This window comes from Miniopterus natalensis, chromosome 2, assembly GCF_054644295.1.
Source record: "Miniopterus natalensis isolate mMinNat1 chromosome 2, mMinNat1.hap1, whole genome shotgun sequence".
Classification (NCBI taxonomy): Eukaryota; Metazoa; Chordata; class Mammalia; order Chiroptera; family Miniopteridae; genus Miniopterus; species Miniopterus natalensis.
The window spans coordinates 142,308,901-142,321,275 of NC_142082.1; the positions used below are offsets into that span (position 1 = coordinate 142,308,901).

A 12,375-nucleotide genomic window follows, 5' to 3' on the forward strand; every position below is an offset into this window, starting at 1 on the left:
TTGTTTTCAAACAAGGCTTTAGTTGGGAGAGCCAGTGCTACATGTGAAAAAGCAGCACAGCCTTTCAGGGTTGCTTCTCACTCACTTTGTATCGCAGGACTTTTAGCGTGAAATGGAGCCCAGGTGGCCCAGGTAAGTGCGCTGTGTGTTCTGCTGTCGTCAAGGCTGTTGGAAGCAGTACCTGGGCCATACATTCTGTCAGATCAGTTATGCTCTGTGGCTATAAAGGGAGCTGCAAGTAGTACTATCATCTATATTTTTCACTCTTTAAATAAGGAAACTATTGACTCATTTCTAATCTCACCTCTTCTGGACAAAGGTTGGAACTCCTTTGGTAATTACTGGAGCAAAAAACAAACAAACAAATCAGGGTAGGGACCAGGTGATATCGAGGGCATGGCTTTATGCAGTCTTTGACTTGAAAGGATTTTAGGAGAGAATTTAAGTATAGAGATTTTAGTCTCCTGAATTTAAAATCATTATAATTTCCCCAGTTGTTAAAACGCTTAAAAATAATAAGACTTATAACAAAAGCCAATACTGATCTATTATACTTAAAATGTTCTTAATACTACTATAACATTCCTGGTATTTTCAATGTATTATCTCCTTAAATCTACATCAAAAGCCATATAAAGGTAGGTATTATTCTCATTTTTTCAGCTGAAGAAACTAAAACTGAAAAGATAATATAATTTGTAAGGTAACAAAGTTATGATTTAACTGTAGTCTGTCTCTCCTTAAAGCCCTTGTTCCTTATATTATCCATGCTGTGTCCCTAGCTCTTTCCCCAACAGCAAGTGATCAGTGCTGCAGAGCTTGGGGAGAGAGGGCAGCCAAAAGAAACTTGGATGTAGGTAGAACCTAATTGGATCTGAGTCTACAGAGATGCTGATTGTACCTCCCCTGGGATGTAACTCAGAAGAGTAGAACATTTCACTCCAAATGTGACTTTGGAACAGACTTAAGTTCAGGTAAAGGCCAATCGATGGTTGCACAGTAGGGTCAGTCATAAAATGATGGAACTGGAAGAGACCTTCGAGATCATCTGGTCTAACCTTCTCATTTTACAGGAAACTACAACCCAAAGATATTGAATCATTTGACTAGGGTTATGGTTTTTGAGAGAACTGGGAGAGGAGTGTGGTCTGCTGGCCTAAGGCTCTCTGCTCTCTCTCAGCACACCGCTGCCAGTGCTTGGATGCTGGAGAATTCTCTTATGTGTCTAATATTCTGACTTTCTTTATTGATTAGATATTTCAGTATCTGTAGACAAGATGGAATCAACTCCTTTTAATCGGCGGCAGTGGACTTCACTATCATTGAGGGTAACGGCCAAAGAACTTTCTCTTGTCAACAAGAACAAGTCATCGGCTATTGTAGAAATATTCTCCAAGTAAGTGCTGATTCTGGTCCAAAAGGACCATCTGTCTTGAGCACACATTGCCACCTGTCAAGGAAATTCATGAAGGAAGTACATGATATAAAATAGCTTTATTTTTTTAAAAAAAATATGTCTTTGTTGCCCAGCTGGGCGTGGCTCAGCAGTTGAGCATCGACCTAGGATCCAGGAGATTGGGGTTTGATTCCCGATCAGGGCACATGCCCAGGTTGCAGGCTAGGCGGCCGATCAATGACTCTCTCATCATTGGTGTTTCTATCTCTCTCTCTCCCCCTTTTTTCCTCTCTCTGAAATCAATAAAGATATGTTTAAAAAAAAATGTCTTTGTTGACTTCAGAGAGAGGGAGGGAGAGGAAGAGAGAGAGATAGAAACATCAATGAGGAGAGTCATTGATCGGCTGCCTCCTGCATGTCCCCTACTGGAGGTGGAGCCCGCAACCCAGGCATGTGCCCTGACTGGGATTGAACCAGATCTCCTGGATCCTAGGTCGATGCTCAGCCGCTGAGCCACACCGGTCAGACTGAATAGTTTTATTGAGCTCCTTTTGGATCTTAAGCACTATACAGGCATTGTGGAGAAGGAGGAGGATGATAATAATCAGGAGACACATTTTGTCTTTGAATTTTTGTTTAGTTGGGGGAAGAAAAAGTTACAAATGCAAAAGATAATTGTAAAACACAAAATTATGAAGCAAAGTGTCAGCAAGTCCCAAATGAGTAGGAGTAAGGCCTAGATACAGAATAAGAGGGAGAGGGTGACCGTCATGGGCAGAGGCTGGTCACAAAGGCTTCCTGGTTGAGATGAGTTTTAAAGCAAGTTTTGATTTAGTTGAAGGGAATGGAGTGTAAGGTGCACCTCTCTACCTGCATAGTCCAGTGTGGTAGTTACTACATATATGACCATTTAAATTAAAGTGAATTAAAATTAAATAATATTTAAAATTCAGTTCATCGGCTGCACAGGCCACATTTCAAGTGTCCAATAGCTACATGTAGCTGGCGGCTATCATAGTGGACATCACAGAAACATTTTATCATTGCATGAAGTTCCGTTGATTATTGCAAACTATGTAGGCAAACTGTTGCCCACTGGCTACATTTTAGTAAATAAAGATTTACTGGAACACAGTCATGTCCATTTGTGTATTGTCTATGGCTCCTTTCATGCTACAGCAGCAGAGTTGCAGCAGAGACCATATGGCCCTCAAAGTCTCAAATATTTACTATCTGCCCCTTGTAGAAAAAGTTCACTGACTCCTGCTTTGGACCATGATTTGATATGAGGGCCCCTTTCCTGCTTATTTTGTATCACTATTGTGTAGCATGGTGAATGAACATAGTAGACACTCAACAAATGTTGAAGAAATGCTATATGTAAATAATAAAGCACGATGGCAAATATGTTGACTTTGCTCAAATAGAGATCCCATAGTGGCAGGGGGGTTAGGGCAGATGGTAGTTGTAACTCACTAGTAGAGTTTGTTAATTATTAGGAAGCTACAATGCATTTAAAGGAAGGAGGTAAAGATTTGAAGAAACTAATTCTGAGAGCTATATTTAGGATATAATTAAATACCAATAAGAAGTTTCTGTAATCTACAATGTCATCTTTTCTTCAAAAACAAATCCGTCAAGTACCTGCTTTGTGGAAAACACTGCCCTTTCAAACTATTCACCTTGATTATCACTTAAGGTACAGTGGAGGTTGCTTGAGACTTCCTAGCCTTTTACCTTCTACACTGTCCATTTTATATTGCTGTAATTTTATGTCACACATGTATTATTATTCCACTTAAAAAAAGAAAATTAATGAAGATATTACAGACAAAATGGACCAAGATCTGGAAACCTATTAAGACTTAATCCCTGACCTCAAGGAACTTAACAGTATGTTTAGTATAGTTTATATAGTAGAGGAAGTCCCCAAACTTCCTGCATCTTAAGAATCACATGTTAATAAGGTGGCGTTGCAGTTATCTATGCTGCATGAAAAAAATCTCCAAAGATTAGTGGTTTAAAATAATGAGAGCATACATTTTGCATATAAATCTCTAATTTGGGCAGAGCTTGCCTCTGCACCCCTCAGCATCAGCCAGGGTGGCTCAAAGACTAGGGGCCATAATTTTATTTAAAGGCTCACTCAACTCACAAGTGAGGCAGTTGATGCTGGCAGTCATCTGGGCTCTCAGCTGGGGCCCTGTTCAGAACACCTACACACACTTTTCCATGTGGCTGCTTGGCTTGATTGGTTGCGTGCCAAGGGCAAACATCCAGACACAGAGGGAGGGAGGGAATAAAGGAGGAAAGGAGTCAGGGTCAAAGGATGTATTGCCTTTTATGACTTAGCCTCAGAAATTATACACTTTTGCCACATTCTCTTCATTAGAAGTGAGTCACTAAGGTTGGCTCATATTCAGAGGGAGGGGTGTTTGACTGTACTTTTTGATGGGAGAAATGTCAAAGATTTTTTTTTTGGACATGTGTTAAATCCCTGTCCCATCCCCCCAAAAAAGATTCTGATTCAGTATGTCTGGGATGAGGCCCAGGAGTGTTTTTAACAAGTATCCCAGGTGATTTTTACCTTCAAGGAAATTTAGGAAGCACTGGTAGTGGAAGAGAGGGACTTGTGAACCTGAAGCAGTAAACTTGACCATAAAGCAGAATGATAGGTTCAAGCAAAGGATTGTGGAAGCAGAGCATGAATAAAGGGAGTAGGAAAGCAGGCAGCCTGTCATGGAGAAATACGGAGGGGAGAAGGGACCGGTACAGTTAACTTAGGGCGAAATGATGGAAGACCTGAAATGCCATGCTAACTTGGGGATTTAGTTAGATAAACAATGGAAACAATTGAAGGTTTTCATGCAGGGAGAATGACATGATCAGACTTGCATTTTAGAAAGATGTTTCTGGCAAAGGTGTAAAAGGTATACTGGAAAGGTGAGAGACTGACAGCATAGAGACAAGTCATGAGGCTCTCTTGAGAACCCAAGTGAAAGCTATTGAGGGTGGGGGGTAGCAGGTAAGGAAAGGAAGGGAAGGATTTGAAACAGTGTTGAGATATGATTAATGGGACTTGGAAACTCCCTGTTCTGTAGAGAAACTTCTTTGCATTCTTACCCTTTTCACCCTCTCTAGCCCCACCTCTTTTCAATGAATTTGGCTTTCCTTTGACATGCATTCTGTCTCTGAGTAGTGTCTGCCTGCTCTTTCTGCACATGTTCCTCTGAAATATTCTGAGGCCAAGAGTTAGGGATGCTACTCCCCTACATCTCCATTGCTGCTTCCCATCCCTTGTATTTTATGCCTTGTTCTGAAAGTCTTAACCTGTGCTTTGAGGCTCACAACTAACTATACTCCTCTTATCCTCCCATTTGTTGCAGCGGGGTGCCAGCCTCAGGGTCAAGCTCCTTGCCTTCATTGGGGACACTAGCTTCCAGATCCATTCTCTTCTCAATGTTTCTCAGTGGGGGTGTTATTAGCATTTTGGATGAGGCAGATATTCCTTTTGCAGAATGTTCCTCACCTTGCCTTCCTCCAGAGGCTGGTAGCACGCCATGATACTGTGACAACCAAAAAATAAAAAAGGGGTAGAGGAGCCCTGAACAGTTTGGCTCAGTAGTTAGAGCATCAGCCTGCAGACTGAAGGGTCCCAGGTTCAATTCCAGCCAGTGGCATGTACCTTGGTTGCAGGCTCAATCCCAGGCCGTGGTCGGGGTATGTGCCAGAGGCAACCAATAGATGTATCTCTCTCACATCGAAGTTTCTCTCTCTCTCTTCCGCTCTAAAAAGCAATGGAAAAAATACCCTTAGGTGAGGATTTTTTTAAAAAAGGAAAGAAAAGAAAAAAAAGGGGTAGAGGAGAAACCCCAATAAGATTCCCACATTTTTCCAGTTGCCCCCTGGGGCCAGTAGTACCCCCCAGTAAAGAATCACTGGTCCACATGAATGACCTGTCTGATATTCTGGACTCTCTTGATCTTCCCTACTTTTTCAACCTGCACATTGTCTGTTAGGCCCCTGTATCCAACCCCAACCCCATCATCACCAAGAATCTATCTCTGAAATGTACGTTAGGAAAAACTTCTCCCTGATTAGAGCCTCCTGTGCTTCCACATGTTATTGCCACTGATCCTGCTCTTTGGCCACACCAGGACACCCAGGCCATGGATGTCAGTCCCCTTCCTGGCTTCACTTTCTTCCCTGCCTAACTTGGTCAGTCGCATCAGTGAAATTCTCACTTCTTCCTCAGGTCCCTTCTCACTCTTTTATTCTGTCTTCTTCCAGCCCAGCCAGTTCTCAAGATAGAGAATTTGTCTTGCAGTAGCATTGATGAGAGTTAGGAAGTTGGAAAAAGCTGTTCATCTTAGGGAGAAAGTACAGAGGGATTTTAGAGATCACCTCATAGCATAGTAAATTGTCTTTTCTCCATGAAGGTAATAAGGGCGAATGGCAGTTATGCAAAACTGTAAATCCTGAACTCGTTAATCAGAATCAGTGTGCCAAGCACTGTGCTAGACTCTTGATAAGAATAGGTACTACTTCTAATCCTAACAAAAATTGTACGCAGGAGGGACATTATCCCTGTTTCATAGTTGAGAAAACAGGTGTAGAGAGTAACTGGCCCTTGTTAATATTTTAACTTGTTTCTGTCTAGTATTTTTTTTCTGATGCGTATATCCTAACCTATTGAACTGGTTTTGAAGGATGAATAGAATTTTATTTGGATGTCTGGGAAGATAGTGGCGACATTGCAGAGGAAGGGGAACTACAGGAGGTAAGGTGCAGAAGTAGGACAGGGCATGATAAGCACTTAAGACCGTGAAAATCAGAGATCAGCTGGGATTTCTTCTCCAAGTTTCATACTCAGTGGAGACGTATTGCTGATATTGCTTAAGAGTTTTAGGGTTCACTCACTGTAGGTTCCCAAAGCAGATTGCAGAACTGTGTTCTATAAGGCATATATGATTTTCTACTTCCAACAACCTCTTATTTTTATTTTTTTAAATCCTCACCTGAGGATATTTTTTCCATGCTTTTCAGAGAGAGAGAGAGAAAAAAACATCAGTGTGAGAGAGACACATCAATTGGTTGCCTCCTGCACGTGTCCCGGGCAGGGCTGGGGATTGAGGCTACAACTGAGGTATGTGTCCTTCGCCGGAATCGAACCTGGGACCCCTCAGTCCACGGGCCGACTCTCTAACCACTGATCAAAACTGGCTAGGGCAATTTTGTCTTATTTTTGAAAACTTTCTATTATGGGGTTTGGAATTAGTAAATCCTATACAAGCCTAGTCAAGAGACTGTAGGAACCCTTAGGAGGTTTCTGATCAGAGACTAATACAAAATTTGGAGGAAACCTAATCTGGCTGATGTTTGTAGATTTATCTCGGCTTTACTATTTTTTTGTCAGTGAAAATGACTAGCATTTAAAGTATATTTTAATGAGAACACTTTCTTGCTGTCTTTAAATAAAAACTCAAATCTGAAATTTTTATTTTATTATTAGTTTTTAATCCTCACCTGAGGATATGTTTTTATTGATTTTAGAGAGAGAGGAAGGGAGAGAGGGAGAGAAAAAAAAAATCAGTGTGAGAGAGAGACATTATCAGTTGCCTCCCATTTGTGCCCCGATTGGGGATTGAACTCGAAACGTAGGTATGTGCCCTGACTGGGATCAAACCCCACAACCTCTTTTGTATACAGAATGACACTCCAGCCAACTGAGCCACCGGCCCAGGGCAAATCTGAAATTTTTAATCTGAAACTGCTCTAGCAATAGGACTTAATTTTGCTTGATTAAAATCCTGGTCCACAGGGCTTAGATGCCACTGCACTATTAACTCCCCAGTGCTCTTGAGAAACCTGTGTCATGTCCTTCTATGTTGGAAGTCCTTCTGGCAACCCTCAGGGACTTAATTCTTGTCAAATGTTTAACCACTTTCAGTTTTGCATTGACTAAGGAATGTTCTTGTGAATTTGAGGAATACGTGCTTTTTCTAATTCAAGCATCTCTGTTACATCTTTTTCCCAATATGGGTGTCTTTTGTACTTTTTATTTAATAACAGTATGCAGTTTATGAGGGCACTGTGGATCCCCACCATATTTTTCATGATCTCTAGGTGAAGGCTGAAACACTTTACCTAGAATTCCTGACTTGGTAAATTTGTGACGAATTCCACACCTTTTGTCATAGTTTGTTGTCTCCCTGGGGGCCTCTGAACTATTGAGCATAAAATCCCAGCCATGAGTGTGGTGACTGTTCTCTGTAGGGGCCACCAACAGGAAGTTGAGTAGAGGAAAGACGGCTGGGCTTTTAACAATGCATTTTACATTTATATGTACATAAGAGTAATTTTTCTAGCTTCAGAGCTTGTGTCTTGTGAGTACTTTATAGCTCCAGAGTTTTCTTCTCCTAAACTTCTATACTGTATAAATCATTAAATTTGAGGTAAGGAAGGGCCTATTGACGGGTCAGTTTGAATCGCTAGCTTTGATTTCACTCACCGTTAACTTCAACGTAACATAGTCTTTTGCTTGATTAAAATTTGACTCTTGGTGGAAGTTGGTTTTTCTGCAGATGGTTCCTCTTTGACTTGTAAGTTTTTGGAATTAATGGGAATCTGGCCCAGTGGCTTTCAAACTCTCTTAACTAAGTTCTTCAGAGGAGCTTCAGGGAACAATTCTAGGGAAATGGGAGGATCTAAAGGGCCAAGCCTGAGCCCTGTCAACCAGTCTTCCTGCTTTGATCCCTTTAATAGGTTAGGTTCTAAATAAGATATCATTTGAACAGGGTATTATGCAGCGAAAAGAGTTTAAAAACTACTGATCTGGCTAACCTTCACCCCATTCCTTTGACAGATTATGAACTTGATGTCCAACAGTTGTAACAGAAGACCACACCCTAAATAGTAGCAGAGCGCAGCACAGATTCCTCCCCCCTCCCATGGTGCCTTCCTCCATGTCGCAGCTCTTCCCACTCTTATTATAATGTTACCGGTTCCATAGTCCCAAGAAAGAAGAGGGTTTATATTTAGTTTTCTGTAACTGTTCTTCCTTCATTAAGAACAGAATTGACCCTCAGATCTTCCTGGTTAACCTCTTTGCTTCTTTGTATTATTTTAGTGGTGAAATTGTTCCAGAAGAAAATGCATCGACTAAAACTTGGGAGTTTCCATTTTCCCTTTTTGGCTCAGGGTTCCCTTTTCTCTATTTGAGGGCCTACAAGCAAGAGTCATGGCTCAGGAACTCTGTTTTCTGGCTTTAGAAAAGTTTGAGACACTGTTATTACTCCCCAGATAATTTTAGCATCCTCCATCAGCTGCCTGCCTCACAGCTGAGCATTAATGAGCAGTTGCAAGATTAAATTCAGTATGTGAAGAAGAGGAGACTGAAGGGAAAAAAATAATAATAAAAATCTGGGAAGGGAAGAGGGATGAGCCTTTAATCATAGAAATCTCATTGCAAATATTTTCCCATCAGCTTTAGATCTTCAAAATGCCTCTGCCTCTGCCTCAAATCAATGACCTTTACATTTGTGTCAGAATAATGCTAATTGCTCTAAGTGCCTTTGAGGAAAGTCTGAGGCCAGAATCCTGGTCTAACATCAAATTCAGAAGTATTACGCCTTACCATCTTTTAGCATTCTGAGGGTACAAAATGTAAAAGCAAGAACCTGGCTTGGAAGAAAGCAGTGGTGTAGAACCTGTCTCCCTGTGAATCTACTGTTTAGCAAGTACTTCATTATTTGTATACAAATAAAGTGTGGGGACATTTGAGTAGGAGTTTCAAAACACAATTCAAGACGACCATCGGTATTTACACCAGTGTCTTACAGATGCCTCAGTGCTAAAAGATCAGGACTAAAGATGAAAATTATTTTGACCTTTCTTTAAATCTGTGTTTCTGTTAAGACAGTAAAGGGAACTTCTGAGCTTATTCACCCAGCTAACCACAGTGTAAATATCTTGCCTTGGAGGACAGTTGACTAAGAATAAATCCATCTGCTAATTGGCTCTGGCTTTCATATATTGTATTATTGCTGTAATACACCGAAGATGATTACCCAGGGGTACGGAAACACAAGTTCAAGGCCAGCTCTAAATGCCTTTCTAGCTGTAATCCCCTGTGTTTCTGCTTTCCATTTTTAAGGGCTCTCTCAGACAGATATATTAGCACAAATGGGGAAAAACATATGCACAAGGACATTCACCAAAGCACTATTTATAATGGTAGAAAACTTGAAACAATCCAAATGCCCATTAAAAGGAGTTTTAGGTAAATTAATTATATTTATAATGGAAGAAGATTGCCAGGGTAACCAAGGGCTTCTGTGTTGCTAAATCGAGATGTCTGTTAGCCTTTGTCTTACATGACTTCTCACCTCTTCTTCCTTCCCACATTTTTTTCTTCTCTTGACTTCGCTGGCAGTCTCCTGGTTTTCTTCCTACGGCTCTGTCTGTTCCTGGCCTTTCTCTCCTATCAACTCTTCTTCCTCTTCTGGCTGCTAAATGTTAGGGTCTTCAGGACTGAGTTCTGGGACTTTTCTTACTTTACACACTCTCTGTAGGTGATATCATATACTCCTGTTCTTTAATACCATCTGTGGGCAGACAAGTCCTAAATTTATAGTATTAGCTCAGATTTCTCTTCTGAGCTCTAGACACATGTATCTAATTACTGCCACCACCAAATGGATGTTTTAGTTAGCATGGCTAACACCGGCCTCTTGATCTTCCCTATCCGCAAATTCCCCCTTCCTTCAGAAGTCCCCGTTCCAGTAAACAGTAATTCCATTGACTCAGCTGCCAGAAACCTGGGAATCATTTTAACTTCTTCCCCCTCCTCTCATTACCAGTCCTGTTGATTCTACCTCTGAAATATATCTCAAATCTATTCACTTCTCTTTGTCTCCAATGCCACGACCCTGGGCCAAGCTGTCATCATCTCTCACTAATGCCACCTCCATTCTCAGCCCCCTCCAGTCTGTTCTTCACACAGCATCCAGAGAGCTCTTTTAAAACATGAATTAGATCAATGACCATTCATTGTACCTAGGATTTTTAAAAAATTTTTTACTGATTGATTTTATAGAGGAGAAAGGAGGGAGACAGAGAGAGAGAAATATCAATTTGTTGTTCCACTCATTTATGCATTCATTGGTTGTTTTCTTGTATGTGCCTGACTAAAGATTGAGCCTGCAACCTTGGCGTGTCAGGATGACATTCTAAACAACTGAGCTACCCAGCCAGGACCTCATTGTACCTAGGATTAAGTTAAAAACCCTTAGCATGGCCTACAAAGCCCTGCCTCCCAGAGTCATCTCCTGCTCTCTCCCTTTCTCAGTGCACTTCAGCAACACTGGAGTTCTTTGTGCACCTCATACACATGTGATGCTTTCTTGCCTTGGGGCCTTTGCGTGTGCTATTTTTCTGTGCCTGGAATGCTTTTCTTGTCTCGTTTTGCCTGGCTAACTCCTTCTGGTCAAACTTTAGATTTCAGGCTAAAGGTCATATCCCCAGCGAGGTTTTCCTTCACACACACACATACACGCACACACACTACCCCCTGCCCTTTCAATTTGGTTTCTTTGTTAGGTTACTTAATAATACTCTGTACTTTTCCTTTGAAGGATTTATCACTATATATGTGTATGTATGTGTATATGCATATATATGTGTAAATATACATGTGTGTATATATATACTTGTGTGCTTATGTGTTTAATATCTAAACGAAGCTGTCTGAGAGCAGGAACTATGCCTCTTTTGGTTATTTCTTTCACTACTTTTTCTCTAGTGCTTAGAATATACTTCTTAAATGAAAATTTCAGCTGTTCTAAAATGGACAAAGGGAGATGCAGAATAGTATGTACACTATTATCCCATATTTGTTATTATTTTTAAATTTGTATGTTTTAAATGTTAATACCTTATCAGATATGTGATTTGCAAATATTTTCTTCTATTCCATGGGTTGCCTTTTTACTCTATTGCTAATGTCCCTTGATGCACAGTTTTGTTGAAGTCTAATTTATCTGTGTTTTCTTCTGTAGCCTGTGCTCTTGGTGTCATTCTGAGAAATTGCCAAATCCAATCTCATGAAGTTTTGCCCTGTTTGTTTGTTTTTATTAACTGTTTTATTTTATCGATTTTTTCTAGAGAGAGGAAGGGAGAGGGAGAGAGATAGAAACATCAATGAGAGAGAAACATCAACCAGCTGCCTCCTGCACGCCCCCTACTGGGGTTCGAGCCTGCAACCTAGGCATGTGCCCTGACCAGGAATCGAACTGGTGACCTGTTGGTTCCTGGGTCAACCAACTTTCAAACACTGAGCCACACTGGCTGGGCTGCCCCTGTTATGTTTTGTTTTTAATTTTTGTAGTTTTAGCTTTTACACTTAGGTTTTTAACCCCTTTTAACTTAATTTTTGTGTATAGTATAAGGTAAGGATCTAACTTCATTTTTTTGCTTGTGGATATATAGTTTTCTCAGCATCATTTATTGAAAAGTCTGTCCTTTCCTCTTTACATGGTCTTGGCACCCTTGTTGAAAATCCTTTGACTATACATGTGAGGATTTATTTCTGGGCTCTCTATTTGATTCCATTGATTTATATGTCTATTTTTTTTTTTTAAATCCTCACCTGAGACATACTTAGAGAGAAGAAGGGAGGGAGGATGAGAGAGAGGGAAGGTGGGGGGGAGAGAGAGAGAGAGAGAGAGAAACATGGATCAGTTGCCCTCTATATGTGCCCTGACCAAGGATTAAACCAGCAACCCAAGTATGTGCCCGGACTGGGAATCAAATCAGCAGCCTTTGTGTGCACAGGATGATGATGAACCAACCGAGCCACACCGGCTGTGCTATAATTTACCATTTTAACCATTTTTAAGTGTACAATTCAGTGTCATTAAGAACATTTACATTGTTGTGCAACCGTCACCACCATCATCTCTTGTCTTTTTTATAGTGTC

At 40.8% G+C, this 12,375-nt stretch overlaps 1 protein-coding gene and 1 pseudogene across 2 annotated transcripts in view; one reads left to right on the forward strand and one right to left on the reverse strand.

Annotated features, from left to right (window-relative positions):
- The window catches only part of LIMA1 (LIM domain and actin binding 1), a 76,222-nt gene that overhangs the window by 22,592 nt on the left and 41,255 nt on the right, over positions 1-12,375 (forward strand). Inside the window, exon 2 of one of the 2 annotated variants that reach the window (XM_016201267.2) lies at positions 1,255-1,396. In XM_016201267.2, the coding sequence (XP_016056753.1) occupies positions 1,278-1,396 (119 nt within the window). In that variant the 5' untranslated portion in view covers positions 1,255-1,277. Of the gene's footprint in view, positions 1-1,254; positions 1,397-12,375 lie in introns of those variants that run through there. The other variant, XM_016201266.2, reaches the window with a different exon arrangement.
- On the reverse strand, positions 7,156-7,648 carry LOC107528264 (large ribosomal subunit protein uL30m pseudogene; annotated as a pseudogene).